General features: G+C 48.9%; 1 protein-coding gene across 1 annotated transcript in view; it reads right to left on the bottom strand.

Annotated features, from left to right (window-relative positions):
* The window catches only part of ANKEF1 (ankyrin repeat and EF-hand domain containing 1), a 67,454-nt gene extending 51,214 nt beyond the window's left edge, over window positions 1-16,240 (bottom strand). The window contains exons 1-2 of the mRNA XM_044291258.1: window positions 16,156-16,240; window positions 666-1,046 (exon numbers count right to left, since the gene is read on the bottom strand). Of these exons, the coding sequence (XP_044147193.1) occupies window positions 666-1,023 (358 nt within the window). The 5' untranslated portion in view covers window positions 1,024-1,046; window positions 16,156-16,240. The remainder of the gene's footprint in view (window positions 1-665; window positions 1,047-16,155) is intronic.
* Window positions 16,241-17,807: the final 1,567 nt, after the last annotated feature.

The raw sequence follows: 17,807 nt of genomic DNA, 5'->3' as shown, positions 1-17,807 counted from the left end.
CAAATATATTCCAAACCTTGACAGGTGCCATTATCATCGTATAATCAGTATGTTTATGGTGGTGTAAATCAATACACTTCACCAGCTCCTTCCTAAGGCTACATGCACACGACTGTTGTGTGTTTTGCGGTCTGCAAATCACGCATCCGCAAAACACAGATGGCGTCCAAGTGCGTTCCGCAGTTTGCGGAACGGCATGGACAGCCTTTAATATAACTGCCTATTCTTGCCCGCAATGCGCGGACAAGAATAGGACAGGTTATTTATTTTTTTGCGGACCACGGAACGGCGCAACGGATGCAGACAGCACACGGAGTGCTGTCCACATCTTTTGCGGCCCTATTGAAGTGAATGAGTCCGCATCCAAGCCGCTAAAACTGCGGCTCGGATGCGGACCAAAACATGAGGCCTAATACACAGAGAAACACAAGTGTATGGAGAATCAGCATTGTCATCTGCTGCTGAGCAACACATAAATCCATCACCACGATAACGTATTCATTGCAGAGCCTGAAGTACTACCTAATCAATAATTACAATTAACTAGAACTTCATTTTCAAAATAATAAATTATAAAATAAACGATTTACAGAGCAAATTTTAGGTACAATACAACAGGATGCTTTGTAAAAAGAAGAAAAAAATATTTCTGGAAAACAAATTACCTTTTCCTTCATTATTCGCAATGGTCATATCAGCTTGAGCCTCCAGTAGAACCTCCAGGACTAAGTCATGACCTAACTCTGTAGCCTTCATAGCTGGTGTACATCCCTTTAAGTCCTGCATATTAGGATGGGCTCCGAGGTTAAGCAAGAAATGACACATGTCCACGTTATTAGCCACAGCAACCAGGTGTAGAACGCCATCTCCATTGTTGGGTTCAGTGAGGTTTATCAGGTTCGGGACACCACATTTGGTGAGTTTTTCGATCTGTTCTTTGTCTTGCTCTCGGACGCACTGAAGAAGTTTGTAGATCTGTAGAGTTTCCAGTCTTCCTTGTGCTACGGATGACTCTAATGCCATTTGTTGTACTATTTGTGCTGTTTCTGCAGATGTAATTGACAGGAACAATCATTTTTTTCAGGGATACTTTGACAAAAACCAACTGTTCTTCATTTGTATTCACCAGTACTGTTACAACTACCCAAACTTTGCAGAAGACGGTGCACCCCCGCTTGAAGGGATAGGAGTTGATTTGCATTGGATGCATTGAGTGGTACTGTTCTATTGTAACCAAACTCAGGGCCCCAAGATCAGCATCTCAGAACATCTTCATACAATATAGTTGTAATTTCAGTTGTTAGAAGCTACAACTCCTAACATGCTTCAGAACGCATACACTGTGCTTACTCAACGTCTGGAGAGAAACAGCTTGGGGGTCAATGTTTTAAGGCAAGGATTAAACATGTTTTCTATGTAACACTCTATGAGTGAAGAGCCTGTTGCAGTATCTAAGTGCTGAGTACCTGCAACGTCCAGCAGAGGGGGGTGGAACTAAAGTTTAGGAGACTGTTGGGGAAGCTGGATCAGAGGAGACAAGACAAGGTGTTATGCAGGATCTCTATGGGTGTCCGCGGCTGGACAGTCTGTAGGCAGCAAGAGGGTCTGCAGAGTAAGATGGCCACCAAGTGAGTCCTCCTCAATCCAATGAATAAGAACAGTTCAGATAGGATCACAGAAGCCCACTGCAAAACAAAGGCGCTTTACAGTCAGAATATGACCTATGTACCAGACCCAGGAGGACTTGGCTGCAGAGGGGAGCACCATGATAGGAGTACAAGCACTGGATTGAAAACCAGAATCCAAGCTAGCTACAAAAGGGCACCTGGTATAAGAGCTGCTTAAAGGGAACCTGTCATCACCTTTATGCTACCCATACTAACGGCAGATTAAAGTAGAGGCAGGTGAGTTGATTTCAGCGGTCTGTTATTTATAAGTTATAAGTAAGTGGTTGCCGAGAACCAACATCACAATCATTGCAGACTGGGCCTGGAAAAGAGTCACGGCCACCTGAGAAGATTCCTGCTATCCTGCTGATGACTGACAGTCTTCTACCTAGTTGTCTCCCTTTCTCTCTAGGAGAGAACTGCCAATCATCAGCAGATGGGTGAGAGAGCAGGAGATTATGGATAACCAGGACTCTTCTCAGGTAGATCTGACTCTTTTCAAGGCCTGGTCTGCAATGATTATGATGCTGGTTGTCACCAACCACTTACCTTTAGCTCATGAGTGACACAGCGCTGAAATCAGCATTTCTGTCACTAATTTATGATGCCCTCAGTGAGGTCAGCATAACGTTGATGACAAGTTCCCTTTATCCTAGAACCCAGGAGTTCAGTCTATGGACTGTTGTACTTTGCTGTGGCTGTCTCTGGTAACTGAATATCTTTTCAGGTAGCACCTGTCACCCTCCTTGTTGCATTATCCTCAGTAAAGAACTGTCCATTGCACACCTGTCGCAGTGTCATTGTCCCCATCCACCTGTGACATCTGTCAGCCTCGTATTCACTTTCTGTTTCTGTAAAGCTGTCTATAGACATTAGAGGTTTTTCAGAAGAAGAGTCTGGATGCTGAACTATCCTGTCGGCAGTCCAGACCTTTTACCAATAGAAAACATAAAAACGAAAAATCTGGCAAATAAGACCGAGGACTGTTGAGCAGCTAGAATCCTACATCAGGCAAGAATGGGACAACATTCCTTTACCGGAATTCCAGCAACTGGTCTCCTCACTTCCCTGATATTTACAGCTGTTAAAAGTAGAGGGAATGCTACTCAATGATAGACGTGGCCCGGTCCCAACTTTTTTTTACATGCGTTACTGCCATAAAGTTCTAAATGAATACATTTTTTTCATAAAATGATAAAATGTCTCACTTTTAACATCTGATATGTGTTCTATGATCTACGGTGAAAAGTCATACTGTATATAGTGTCTATTACCTTGGTCTACGTCTCTCCTGACTATGGGGGTGTAGGCTACAGACTGCAGGGAAGCTGTAGAGGACAATCATAGGTGATGCTAATTATAATGCCCCTGATGAGAACATAGTCCTATCACTAGTCAGACCACACATGGAGTACTGTGTACAGTTCTGGGCTCCTGTGAACAAGGCAGACATAGCAGAGCTGGAGAGGGTCCAGAGGAGGGCATCTAAAGTAATAACTGGAATGGGGCAACTACAGTACCCTGAAAGGTTATCAACATTAGGGTTATTCACTTTAGAAAAAAGACGACTGAGGGGAGATCTAATAACTATGTATAAATATATCAGGGGTCAGTACAGAGATCTCTCCCATCATCTATTCATTCCCAGGACTGTGACTGTGATGAGGGGACGTCCTCTGCACCTGGAGGAAAGAAGGTTTGTACACAAACATAGAAGAGGATTCTTTACGGTAAGAGCAGTGAGACTATGGAACTCTCTGCCTGAGGAGGTGGTGATGGTGGGTACAATAAAGGAATTCAAGAGGGGCCTGGATGTATTTCTGGAGTGTAATAATATTACAGGCTATAGTTACTAGAGAGGGGTCGTTGATCCAGGGAGTTATTCCGATTGCCTAAATGGAGTCAGGAAGTAATTTTTTTCCACTTAAAGGATAACTGTCATATTATTTTATTTGCTGGTTTATTAGAGCTAGGCATGTATACCTGAGTTAGTCTGTCAATGATTGTCATAAGATCTGTAATTACCTTATAATAACAGTTTTCATTGATGTCCTCTGTCCCTTTCCAGTGCTGCCTTAAAAGACCGTTGCTAGGACTTGTCTGTTTCCGGCTAATTGTAAACAGAAGACAGAGGGGCGGTCCTCCACACTGCATGTCTGCATTAGGAGTGAGGAGGCGTGTCTCTCGGTAATCCAAACTAATTGGCTGGCAGGGAGCTGCTGGCTACAGCAAATGTGTATGGGAAGTGAGGGAAAGCAGTTTTGGCCTCAGAGAACTGGCAGAGGAGCGATCTTGAGAAGGTCCTCATATTGTAAATGTTTAAACAGCCATAAATAAGGGAAAAACTCAAGGAAGGCTACTTTTACACTAGCATTTTGGCTTTCCGTTTGTGAGATCCGTTCAGGGATCAGTTTTGCCTCCGTTCAGTCACCATTTCGCTCTTGAGGCGGACACCAAAACACTGTCCGCCTGACGAAGCGGAGCCAAACAGATCTGTCCTTGTCATGGAACCATGAACCAGACGTACAACAAGAGATAAGTGGAAAATAAGAAGGTTTTATTGAAGAGCAAGCCGTAAGCAAAGTCCGAACGGATGGCTAAACCGAAGCAGGGTCTTGCGGAGACAGAGGTCAGGAACCAGAAGGGTAGTCAGACGAAGCCAGGAACAGGAACCAACGGGGTAGTCAGACGAAGCCGGAATCAGGAACCAACGGGGTAGTCAGACGAAGCCGGAATCAGGAACCAACGGGGTAGTCAGACGAGGCCAGGATCAGGAACCAGAAGCAGCAGCAGTCTTGGAAGCATGTGAACACAGGAGGACCAAGCAAGGAACTGAAGCCACAGACCTCCTATATATATGAGCTGGGCATCCAGCTCCTCCCAGTGGGAAGGAGGAGCCGCAGGGTGGGAGGCTACAAGAAAACCCAGAAACCAAGATGGCCGCCAGCACATGTCAAACGAAGGGAACAGCAAGGAGGTAAGACCATGACAGTACCTCCCCCTCAAGGGCCCCTCCTCCGCGGAGTAAGGAACGGTTTCTGAGGGAAGCGTGCGTGGAAGGCTCGGAGCAAGACAGGAGCATGGACATCTGCGGAGGGAACCCAGGAACGCTCCTCTGGACCATAACCACGCCAATGGACCAAAAACTGCACCCGACCGCGGACCAGGCGTGAGTCCAGGATATTGCTCACCTCATACTCCTCACGATTGCCCACTTGGACCGGACGAGGCCGAGGAATCGAGGAAGTGAAACGATTACACACCAGTGGCTTCAACAGGGAGACATGAAACACGTTGGAGATCCGCATGCCAGGAGGAAGCGCAAGGGCATAGGCTACCGGGTTTACCCTGCGAAGCACTCGGAAGGGACCAACAAAGCGAGGCGCCAGCTTGGGAGTGGGCACTCGAAGGTTGAGGTTGCGGGTGGACAACCATACGCGGTCTCCGACCTGGTAGGAAGGAGCGGGCGCTCGTCTGCGATCAGCCTGGAGTTTCTGGCGCTGCGCAGAGACCTCAAGGGACCTCTGGATCTGTACCCAAGAAGCACGTAGGACGGAAAGGTGATCCTCCACAGCCGGAATATCCTGGGGAGAGAATACCTCCGGTAACACAGCAGGTTGGAACCCATAATTGGCCATGAAGGGAGACGTCCCAGAGGAAGAGTTCACCGCCGTGTTCCTGGCAAACTCAGCCCAAGGCAGGAGGTCAACCCAATTGTCTTGGTGATCGGAGACATAGCAACGAAGGAATTGCTCCAAGGCCTGATTGGATCGTTCTGCGGCCCCATTGGACTGAGGGTGGTAGGCCGAGGAGAAAGAGAGATGAATCCCCAACTGGGAGCAAAAGGCGCGCCAGAACCTGGACACAAACTGACTCCCCCGATCCGACACAATCTCCTTGGGCAAACCGTGCAACCGGAAGACCTCCCTGGCAAAAATCGAGGCCAACTCTTGTGCAGAGGGTAACTTCTTGAGAGGAACACAGTGGCACATTTTGGAAAACCGATCCACAATCATGAGAATGACCGTATGGCCTCGGGATGCAGGGAGGTCCACAATGAAATCCATCCCCAGGTGTGACCATGGACGCTCCCCGGTGGCTATGGGTTGCAAAAGGCCCAACGGAAGGTGCCGAGGGGACTTACTCTGGGCACAAACGGAGCATGCCGCTACATATGCGGCGATGTCGGAACGTAGAGAAGGCCACCAGAACAGACGTGAGACCGCCCAGGACAGCTGATTCTTTCCTGGTCAGATCCGTGAGAGGCTTGGCTAGCATGGAAAAGTCCCTGATGAACTTCCGATAATAATTGGCGAAGCCCAAAAAGCGCTGCAGGGCACGAAGCCCACTGGGCTGGGGCCACTGTAAGACAGCCGAAACCTTCTCAGGATCCATGGAGAACCCCTCAGCGGAAATGATGTAACCTAAGAAGGTTACCTGGGATCGGTGAAATTCGCATTTCTCAAGCTTACCGAACAGCTTGTTCTCTCGTAAGCGCTTGCAACACTCGTCTGACATCCAGAATGTGGGCCTCCATGGATGCAGAATATACCAAGATGTCATCCAAATAGACCACCACACACTGCTGCAACAGGTCACGGAAAACATCGTTGATGAATTCCTGGAAGACTGCGGGCGCATTGCACAACCCAAAGGGCATAACCAAGGATTCATAATGACCGGTCCTGGTGTTAAACGCGGTCTTCCACTCATCGCCCGCCTTGATCCTTACCAGGTTATATGCCGCCCTCAGGTCGAGTTTGGTAAAGACCGTGGCCCCTTTGAGGCGATCGAACAGCTCGGAAATCAAGGGTATCGGGTAAGCGTTCTTGATCGTGATGCGATTGAGACCCCTGTAATCGATGCAAGGCCTCAACTCGCCGCCCTTCTTTTTCACAAAGAAAAATCCAGCCCCTGCCGGGGACGAGGATTTGCGAATGTGTCCGCGTGAAAGCGCCTCCCTCACGTACTCCTCCATGGCCTCATTCTCCGCTACCGACAGTGGATAGACTTTGCCACGAGGAGGAACGGCACCGGATTGTAACTCTATGGCACAATCGTATGGGCGGTGCGGAGGTAGGGCAACCGCGCGCACCTTATCGAATACATCCCGGTACTCTTCGTATTCAGGAGGCAACAGAGAGTCCGAGGAAGTACACAGCAACTTGACAGGCCCATGGATGCAACTAGCCCCACACTGCGGTGACCACGAGAGGATCTCGACCGATCTCCAATCGAAAGTCGGATTATGCTTCTGGAGCCAGGGGTACCCCAAGACCACCGAGTAGTGTGGAGACGAAATAACCTGGAGACAGACCGACTCTCTGTGAACGGCACCAATGGCTATCCCCACTGGAAGGGTCTCATGAGTCACGTGTGGCGGCAGAAGGGGTCTGCCGTCTATCGCCTCAAGAGCCAGTGGGGAACCTCGAGGCTGCAGAGGAATGGAATTGGCGGCAACGAACACTCTATCAATGAACAAACCACCAGCACCAGAGTCCACCAACGCCTGGGTCGTCACCGAGCCCCCGACCCAGGAGAGGACAACCGTGATCAGTGGTTTGTCAACACGGGAAACCGGGGACGAGGAGACTCCACCCAAGATCTGCCCCCGACAGGACCTCAGGTGCGAGCGTTCTCCCGGACGGTTCGGACATGCCAACCGAAAATGCCCACCGAGACCACAGTACATGCATCGGCCCTCGCGTCTCCGGAGTACCCTCTCCCCCTCAGACAGGCGAGCAAACCCCCGCTGCATGGGTTCACCCCCAGACAAGTCATCCCCAGGAGGCGTGGGAGGAGAGGGAGGCACGGGTGGGACAGCAAACGTAGGCGCCAATCTGTTAGGAGACCTCCGCAGGCTCTCCTTAAAGGAAGGTCTCTCCCTGAGTCTGGTGTCAATCAAAATCAGGAAAGAAATAAGAGACTCGAGCTCCACTGGTAGGTCCTTAGCTGCAACCTCATCCTTCAAGGCATCCGAGAGACCATGAGAGAAAGCAGCGACCAGAGCCTCATTATTCCAGCCCACCTCTGCTGCCAGGGTACGAAACTCAATGGCGTATTCAGCTACGGATCGTGAACCCTGTCTGATGGACATAAGGAGCTTCGCAGCAGAGGCAGCACGAGCCGGCACATCGAATACCTTCCGAAGAGAAGCAACAAAACCGGAAAACTCGGCAACCACCGGATTGTTGTTCTCCCATAAAGGGCTGGCCCAGGCCAAGGCCTTGTCCGAGAGCAGCGAGATCAAGAAGCCCACCCTTGATCTCTCAGTAGGAAAGGCATGTGGCAGCAACTCGAAGTAAATGCCCACCTGGTTAAGGAAACCTCGGCACTGAGTTAGCTCTCCCCCAAAGCGCTGTGGAAGGGGGGCAGAACCGGTCATACCCTGAAACACCACAGGCGCAGCAACAGGTGTCAGGGTAGACTCTGGCGCAACAACCGGAGCGGCAGTAGGAGCGGGCCCAGGAGCGACAACCGACCCATCGGCAACGGAAGCTAAATGAGCCGTGCGTTCAAGCAGGGTTTGCAACGCCACAGCAAACCGACCCAACAGGTGATCCTGCTGATCAAGTCTGGCAACCAGCGTAGGTAGCGAGGGTGGCCCTGTACCGTCAGAATTCATGGCTTGGTCCTAATGTCATGGAACCATGAACCAGACGTACAACAAGAGATAAGTGGAAAATAAGAAGGTTTTATTGAAGAGCAAGCCGTAAGCAAAGTCCGAACGGATGGCTAAACCGAAGCAGGGTCTTGCGGAGACAGAGGTCAGGAACCAGAAGGGTAGTCAGACGAAGCCAGGAACAGGAACCAACGGGGTAGTCAGACGAAGCCGGAATCAGGAACCAACGGGGTAGTCAGACGAAGCCGGAATCAGGAACCAACGGGGTAGTCAGACGAGGCCAGGATCAGGAACCAGAAGCAGCAGCAGTCTTGGAAGCATGTGAACACAGGAGGACCAAGCAAGGAACTGAAGCCACAGACCTCCTATATATATGAGCTGGGCATCCAGCTCCTCCCAGTGGGAAGGAGGAGCCGCAGGGTGGGAGGCTACAAGAAAACCCAGAAACCAAGATGGCCGCCAGCACATGTCAAACGAAGGGAACAGCAAGGAGGTAAGACCATGACAGTCCTGACACACAATGTAAGTCAATGGGGATGAATCAGTTTTCTCTGACACTGATCGGTCCCCCATTGACTTTCAATGGTGTTCAAGACGGATCTGACATGGCTATAGAAGACATAATACAACCGGATCCGTTCATGACGGATGCATGCGGTTGTAAAAATGCTAGTGTGCAAGTAGCCGAAAACAGTGGTATGTGAAGAAACTGAAGATTGCTTTATGCATAATGCTGCTGCAGCAGTAACGTATGCTAAAATAGATTTTTTTGATGAAAACATGACAGTTACACTTTAAAATTAGGAAAATTGGCTGCTAACTCATGAGGGATTTTGCCTTCCTCTGGATCAGCTTGCAGGATAACAGGCTGAACTGGATGGACGGATGTCTGTTTTCAGCCTTATGAACTATATTACCTTTGTCTACGTCTCTCCTGACTATGGGGCGCAGGCTACAGACTGCAGGGAAGCTGTAGAGGACAATCATAGGTGACTCTAATTATAACTTTAGGCTGATTTACAATTGTTCTGCTGGGATTACAAGAGTAATGTGAGAGCTGCCCCTTCTTACAATGTCCAGTAAGTATAATATCTCTGACGACCAACCAGGAATACTGATATCTGAACATACCGTACCTGAGCGGGGGGGTGCTAGCGGAGTCATTGTCAGGAGCCAAGAGACTACCTGGCGACACAAGGAAGTATTTCTCATTCCTGTTCAGTCTTGAAGGCGGAAGATAAGTTACAGGGAAACCGAGTCCGTTTGTAGAGTCCAGAACATTCCCAGAAATCTCATCTTTCGCACTGTTAGGGCTCATGCACACGACCGTAAGCCCTCCGAGACATACAGTTCATGAGCGTGCCTTATGTCCCGGAGCGGCATACATCGTGCGCACAGGAGCGCACAGCATCATAGGTTACTATGACGCTGTAACTTATGATGCTGTGCGCTCCCGTGCGCACGATGTATGCCGCTCCGGGACATATGGCACGCTCACAGACCGTAAGTCTTGGAGGGAATACGATTGTTTGCATGAGCCCTTAGTAGGGTTTTGTATGGGGGCTGAATTCTTCATAGGGTCCATGCCAGTTCAAAATTTAGAGGGTTTGTCCAGTCTTTAGTAAGTGATGTGCTCAGGATAGGCGGGGATGAGGTGTGACTCAGCTAATGGCAGTCAACGCCGGATCTACTCAACACCATCAGCGCTCGCCACTACAGCACTGCTCCCATTGAAGTCACATCCATTGTTGGTTCTGGAGCCTCCATAGTTTGGACTGACTGTGCTTGGAAGCACATGATGGGGGCAGATATACTAAAACTGGTGCTACCAATGCCATCGGGGCAGAATGTACCAAATGTATGAAAAGGCACAGGCCTCTCACTAGATCTCCAGGCGGTCTGTGCTCCAGAAATGAGCTGGAACCAGTTTCTAAAGCAAATGATAAATGTCGGCCCATCGGAGGCCACGCCCCCTGCTAAGTCCCACCCACTTTCACCAGCACTTTAGAAAAATAGCAAAAGAAGTGAAAAGTGTGCCGTAATTTGCTGCTTTTTTTGTGCCACAATAATGAAGAAAAACACTTGATAAATGTCCCTCGATGGGTCACAGATCAATGAGACTTTCCAGCTGCTTTCAAGGAACTGAACTAATGTTCCTTGAATGGAGCGGCGCTTTATATGTTTATTATGGAGCAGATATCATAAATGTACGCCAGGCGTGGAGAAGTTGCAAACTGCATGTTTGCGACCTTTTTCAACACCCCTTGCACAAAAAATGTTTGCGCAAGGGGTGTTTTGCCACCGCCTTCACCACTTTCCTGAAAAGGGGTGCGACAAAGGTGGGGCCACGCATTTAGAATCTTTTATGCCAGTTTTCTGACGTAAAAGAACACAGAAATCTGTGCCAGCCTGGGCCTGGCTCAGATATCAGTATGCAGTAGGCGCACGGACTGCCGGATGCGGCACCTAATCATGATGAGAAATGTCTATCTGATGTAAGCCAGATTTATCAACTAAAACTTTTTAACAAGTTGCAAAAATTGTTGCAGTCTTGCACCAGTATAGGGATGGAGTGGAAAGTGGAGTAAGATCTTAAGACGGAAGTGTCAGACTTAAAGGGGTTGTCTCGTGAAAAATATTCTACAGTTTTTAAAACCAGCACATGGATCTGAATTCCTCTGTAATGGCATGTAATTAAAAATGTAGCATAGCCACAGCGTTATTCAATAAAATGTATCTGTATAGCGCCACCTGCTGTTTATTTATAACTTATTTATTTGTCCTGATCACTGAGAAGGCCGCACATGCTCAGTTTCATCCTTCAGCTGCCTCCTGAGCTGTGATAGGAAGAGCTGAGACACGCCTCCTGAGCTGCAGCAGAAAAGACACTCCCCTTGAGCTGTGATAGGAAGAGCTGAGACACGCCTCCTGAGCTGCAGCAGAGAAGACACTCCCCTTGAGCTGTGATAGGAAGAGCTGAGACACGCCCCCTTAGCTACAGCAGAAAAGACACTCCCCTTGAGCGGTCAGCTTGATATAAATCTAGCAGAGCAATGAGGAGATCTCTGGATCCATGTGAGGTACAGGGCTGGTTCTGGCTTTGTTAGAGAGAGATTGGCATGTACTATATGATGTCTGATTTTCATTTTTTACATGATTCATGGTATAACCCCCTTCAAAGGGTTATTCAAGTTTTATGATACTGATGACCTATCCTCAGGATAGGTCACAATATCAGATCAATTGGAGTCCGAATCCCAGCACCCCAGCTGTTTAAAGAGGCCACTGCACTCACGGCTCTGCGTCCTCATCACTGGAGGTGCAGTGTAATGGCAGACGTCCCATTCAGTTACAGTAAACGGGAGAGGAAGGTGTAATTACACTGCACCGCCACTACAAGGTATATAGCATGCAGGTAAACTATAAAGAGGATGCAGCGCGCACATGAGGCTTTCAAAACAGCTGATCAGCGGGGGCGCTGGGAGTCAGATTCTGATAGGTCATCAATATCATGAAACTGGAATATTTAAAGTTGCACGAAATTTATCAAAGATCTTATGATATTTGATACACTTGATGCAAACTACAGCAACTGCCTTTAAAGGGATTCTGTCATGACATTTTAGCCCTATAACCTAAACATATGGCCAGGTCCGTACAAATAACATGAATCCGAAACTGTACTTATAAAATCTGCCTGTGGCTCTATTAGCACATAAAACAGGTTTTTATAACCGGTCAATCGCCTACCTAAGGTGCCCAAGGGGACGTCAGTTAATACAGGGTGTCCGGACGTCTGGTGCCCAGCGCCTCCTTCCCAGTCTTAATCACCGCCTTCGCCTTCCTCACCTCAGCGCCGCCGGGCGCATGCGCACTCCACTCAACGAAGCCGCTGCCAGGAGTCCGCGGCGCATCAGGCAGAGCATAGTGCGCAGGCGCCGGATCTAGCAGAGGGCCGGCCGGATCTGGCGGAGGCGGCGCTGAGGTGAGGAAGGCGGCGATTATGACTGGGAAGGACGCGCTGGGCACCAGACGGCCGGGCACCCTGTATTAACTGACGTCCCCTTGGGCACCTTAGGTAGGCGATTGACCGGTTATAAAAACCTGTTTTATGTGCTAATAGAGCCACAGGCAGATTTAATAAGGACAGTTTCGGATTCATGTTATTTGTACGGGCCTGGCCATATGTTTAGGTTATAGGGCTAAAATGTCATGACAGAATCCCTTCAAAAATCCCCTCATGATGAGTCTCTCCTTATGTCTTCAATAGTATAGTTCCATAACTTTGGTCTCTAAAATAAAAAAAAAGAAAGAACCGTTGATTTTCTTCATTTGTATTCTTTCTCATGACCAGCAGGTGGCAGCACTTAAATAGATTTCTGAGGCCATAGACCAGGACACGTCCATGCAGAAGAAATCCTTTAATGATGAATAGTGTTGAGCGAACTTCTGTTTTAAGTTCGGCGTCTAAAGTTCGGCTTCCGGTTAGCGGAGAATCCCGATATGGATTCCAAATACCGTTGTGGTCCGTGGTAGCGGAATCAATAATGGCCGATTATTGATTCCGCTACCACGGACCACAACGGTATTTGGAATCCATATCGGGATTCTCCGCTAACCGGAAGCCGAACTTTAGACGCCGAACTTAAAACAGAAGTTCGCTCAACACTAATGATGAACCTTGCGACTGATAATCTAGTAGTCAGTTCATGCGCGCTGAGCTTCATTTACACGGAGCCATCGTTGTACTATGAGTCCAAACAGCCATTAGTGCGATCCATCGGGCACATACAGTTTCATTACTGTCAGCAGCACGTCCCTGATCACACAAGGTGATACGCCGCCGACCACCTATGATTGCCCACGTAAAAGGTGCGATTGATGACAAATGAGCACAGGGCAGTGATCGGTCTGTGTAAATGACGTAACGGTAAGATGCGACATCACTTGCTACTAAGTAGGGTCCGATTGCTGGGACTCTCACATTTAATAGCCCTTTGGGATATTTCTTGCACAGAACCGCTCACGACCTGGCCTTGGGTCGAGTACTGAAACTTAGGCCGCATTCACATGACCGTATTTTTGTTCCGCATTTTTTACGGATCGGATGCAGACCCATTCAATTCATGTCCGCATCCATATGTCCATTCCGCCACCCTGCAAAAATAAAAATAAAGAAATAGAACATGTCCTATTCTTGTCCGTTTTGCAGACAAGAATATACACATTGCTACAATGGGTCTGCAAGAAAAAAACGGATGCAACACGGACATAATCTGTATTTTTTTGTGGATCTGCATTTTGTGGACCGTAAAATACATAGACGGTTGTGTGAATGCACCCTTACCCGAATATACTGACGGACGTTCTGTATACACTGCTTGATAGGTGGGGGGGGGGTTTAAGAGGAAATACCAAATGGTCCTAATCCCCATTCTCATGGTCTGTGGGGAACAGAGCAGTCAGAGCTCACTGATCAGTAATTCATGGCATATCCATCTTTAAAGGGTTTCTCCAGGAATTAAGAAAATGAAAATACTTAAAGGGGTCGTCTCACTTCAGCGAATGGCATTTATCATGTAGAGAAACTAATGTATTGTGATTGTCCATATTGCCTCCTTTGCTGGCTAAACTCATTTTTCCAGCACATTATACACTGCTCGTTTCCATGGTTACGACCACCCTGTAATCCAGTAGCGGTGGCTGTGCTTGCAGGATATAGGAAAAAGCAGAGGTATCTCTGGTGGCTGGGGCTGCGGGAGTGCACATAGTCCAGCACGGCCATTGTGCCGGATTGCAGGGTGGTTGTAACCATGGAAACGAGCAGTGTATAATGTGATGGAAAAATTTATTTAGCCAGCAAAGGAAGCAATATGGAGAATCAGAATACATTAGTAAGTGGCTTGTAGTAACTTTCTCTACATGATAAATGCCATTTGCTGAAGTGAGACAAACCCTTTAAAGATTACTTTATTATAAATACCTTTCATTAGTCATAATGTCCCGTTTTGTTTGGGGAGCAATTATCAGAGGAAATAAAATGTCCGCTGTCTTATTAGTGCACACAAAACCTGTCCTGATCACACATGAGGACAAGTCACTTCACATCACTGAGGTAAAGAGCTGCCTCATCCTTCTCTCTGCTCTGCTTGTCAGGGACTATGATCCTGAAGACAGATGATGAGATCTTCAGCTGAATCTCTATAGAAATGGAGTTCATGAGGAGACATGAAGTACAGAGACAGGACAGGACAGGACAGGACAGACTGTGGTAATGGAGACTGCATACTAGTGCTGCTGCTCATTATCCACATTCCCACCCTCCTCTCTGTACTTCATTTGTCCTCAGAGGAGGATGAGGCAGCTCTTTAGCTCAGTGTTCTGAAGTAACTTGTCCTTCTGTGTAATTAGGACAGGTTTTGTGTGCACTAATAGGACGGCGGCCATTTTATTCCCCCTGATGATTGCTCTGTAGACAAAACAAGCCATTACAATAATAAAAGGTATTTGGGAATATATGTACAATAATTTAATATTTAAGTATTTTCAGTAATTGTATTTAATTCCCGAAGACCCCCTTTAATGACTAGGGGAGCCCTATAGCCAATCAAACTGGGTCCCCCTGCTGTTTCTGGTTCTGCATCCCGGGGTCTTACTGTCTTCCGCCACCCTCTTCACATCACTTAAAGGAAATAAAGCAGAATACGCTTCGTACTGTAGACTCCCCTCTTGTCTGATAGGATTCCTGCAATAGCTACTGTATCCGGAACTAAGCCCCTTCTTCCTATGGGGGGTCTCCATCAAATATTCCATCAAAATGGCTGGACATAACATCTCAGCATGCTGCGCTATAATGCTGAAACCTGATGGACCCCATTATAGTCAATAGTTTTCTGTTGGACGCCGTTTATGTCCTTCATGCGACGGACCTGGTGCTTCCATGATTTATCCGGGAATGGAGGAGAACAACGGAACCAGATGCACTGATGGGAACGAGTCCTAATTGGAGCAATTTTTTATGACCAATAAAATATAAGCAACCAGCATCCCCATGGTGGAGATAACACCTACAATCAATGGGATGGGTTAGGTGCAGATGAATGGCCACCTGGCGGCCGGTCAACAGCGTGGACTACTGCCCCTCCCGCTCTGATCGGCACCACGAGGCGCTGTAATTAGTACACGGTACACGTCTGACACACGGTGAAGGAGAGTGCACCGCGTGTGTGCAGAGTGCGCTCCATTCATCGCCATGCAAGTTCCGAGAATAGGTGAGAGAGCACCGTCGTGGAAGTCCCACAGCGGTGAACGGACAGCGCCCAGTGCGGGTCCAGCCGTGGCTCCACTCACTGCCATGGAGCGGAGGCGGCGTTCGACTATTTTCACAACCCCTATAGTGGTGAACGCAGGGTTGTGGCACATGCGCAGCTGCACATTTCTGGAGATAGGAGCAGGTCCCAGAGGTGAGGCCCGCACCGATCCGATACTGGTATCCTAGCGATACGCCATCAATGCTTCAACAGGCGCAGCTGTGCCAGTCCACCGGCCAAAATGGTGGTGTTTTCCAGCGTAATATTATAACAAACATGGTGGGACGGCGCCAAATCCCCAAAAAGTCACATTCTGTAAAATCCTGGCATGTGCCAGACTTTGTGATTGTTTTGCCGCCAGATTGCAGGTGTAGAGGGCACAGTCAATGCTCCCCACAGGTCACTGGCCAAATGTGCTCAAAAATAACAGCACGTGAACTGATGGAAGTGTCCAGAAGTGCCGCCATTTTTCAGACCTCCAAGGATCGTATCTAAAAGTGACATCCTTCACATTCATCTTTCCCCCTCTCCTCGGTGGTGTCCGGCTGCTTCTTACCTGGTGCTGCGGTGTTAGTCCGCGATCTCCTGCAGCTATCCCCCTCCTCCACTTACAGCAAGATGCCGGGACAGAGCCGCATTCCTACAGCCGGAGCGGAGTGTTAGGGAGGACGCGGAGTTCCGTCTCCATGGTAACCGAGACACAACGCAGCGGGCCTGTCTGCTGATAGTCTGAGCATGCGTGGACAGAGAACACACATCGGCGCATGCGTAGAACTGATACTGCGTGTAGTACAGTAGTAGTAGTAGTAGTAGTAGTAAAATCGCTGTCGTGTCCTGAAATCTTTATTTCCCAGGGTTTCGGGGTCGCAGGCGCAGGTTGTGGCTCTAGCAGCCTGGAATCTAGCTCATTTATATGGGGCTTATGTATTATAGGAACAGCGTAGGTAGGGTTAATATACAGTGTGCACCTGGCAACTGCTCAAATAGCAATTGCTTACTGGAAGATTAAAACAATGATCATCCAAAGGCAGTGTAATAGTAAACCTGCAGATCTGCAAGGGGTTAACACCCCTCCCATCACTGCAGACAGGGCCGGTTTTAGACAAAATGTGGCCCATGGCAAAATCAAAAGAGGGGGCCCACATCTTGTAATAAGACGACCGACACCCCCGGCGATCAGCTGTTTGAAGAGAAGGCGCGTGCTGTTCACTGCTGCTGTCTGATAGACATAGAGCAGCTGAGCAGGAAGAGAGGAGGGCACGTGCGCAAGCTGTCTCCTCAAACAGCTGATCGGCGGGAGTGCCACAGACCCCCGCAGATCTAATATTGATGATATGATTTATTCCAATATTAGTTATTGTAGGACACAATCACTAATATTGGAATAAATCATATCTTCAAAGACACAGCTGCTGGGATTTCGTTTATGCTGAAATTGGAGTTCGCTCCCTTTCCGCGCAGTGTGCATCCAGTGAGTGCCGACCGTCTTTCATCAATATGAAAAAAAAACGGAGAACCTCTTAAAGTTACCTCCAATACTGTATACATCCAGACTGCCCTCATTAGTAATGGTGCCCCCCAGGGCCGATCCTACACGGGGTGCAGTGGGTGCCCCGCACCCCAGCGCTGTCACCCGAAAGGCGCCGAGCGAGCCGCCGGGACTTTTTTTTTTTAGACTTTTTTTTTTTTTTAACCACCTCCGGACCGCCCGGTGGGCCGGGCCGCCTCAGCCTCAGGGTTCGAGTGGGGCCGGGGGTGTGCCGCCGGCCGGCCGGGTATGGCCTAATCAATTCACATCACACCCCTGTCACTGTCTGTGACTGCTCCGCTCCGCCTCCTGCCAGCCCACTGTGACACAAAGAACAGACACAGACACACGACACATATACTGACGTGACTCAGGTGTGAGACTGAGACCGCCTCCTGTAGTCCGCCTCCTGTGCTCTGCCTCCTGTGCTCTGCCTCCTGTGCTCCGCCTCCGTGCTCCGCCTCCTGTGCTCCGCCTCCGTGCTCTGCCTGACTGCCTCCCATCTTCCGGCGGCCGGCAGCGTAACGTCGCTCACTGCGACGTAACGTAGTGAGTGACGTCACGTCACGTTACAGTTACGCTGCCGCCGGCCGCCAATTTTGAATATTGAAGAGCGGGACTGGAGCACTGCTGCCAGTGCCACGCCAGTCACGCCACCAGCTTCTGCCTGCCAGTGCCCG

The sequence above is a fragment of the Bufo gargarizans genome, chromosome 4, assembly GCF_014858855.1.
Source record: "Bufo gargarizans isolate SCDJY-AF-19 chromosome 4, ASM1485885v1, whole genome shotgun sequence".
In the NCBI taxonomy this organism is placed as follows: domain Eukaryota; kingdom Metazoa; phylum Chordata; class Amphibia; order Anura; family Bufonidae; genus Bufo; species Bufo gargarizans.
This window is presented reverse-complemented; position numbering and strand designations above follow the sequence as displayed.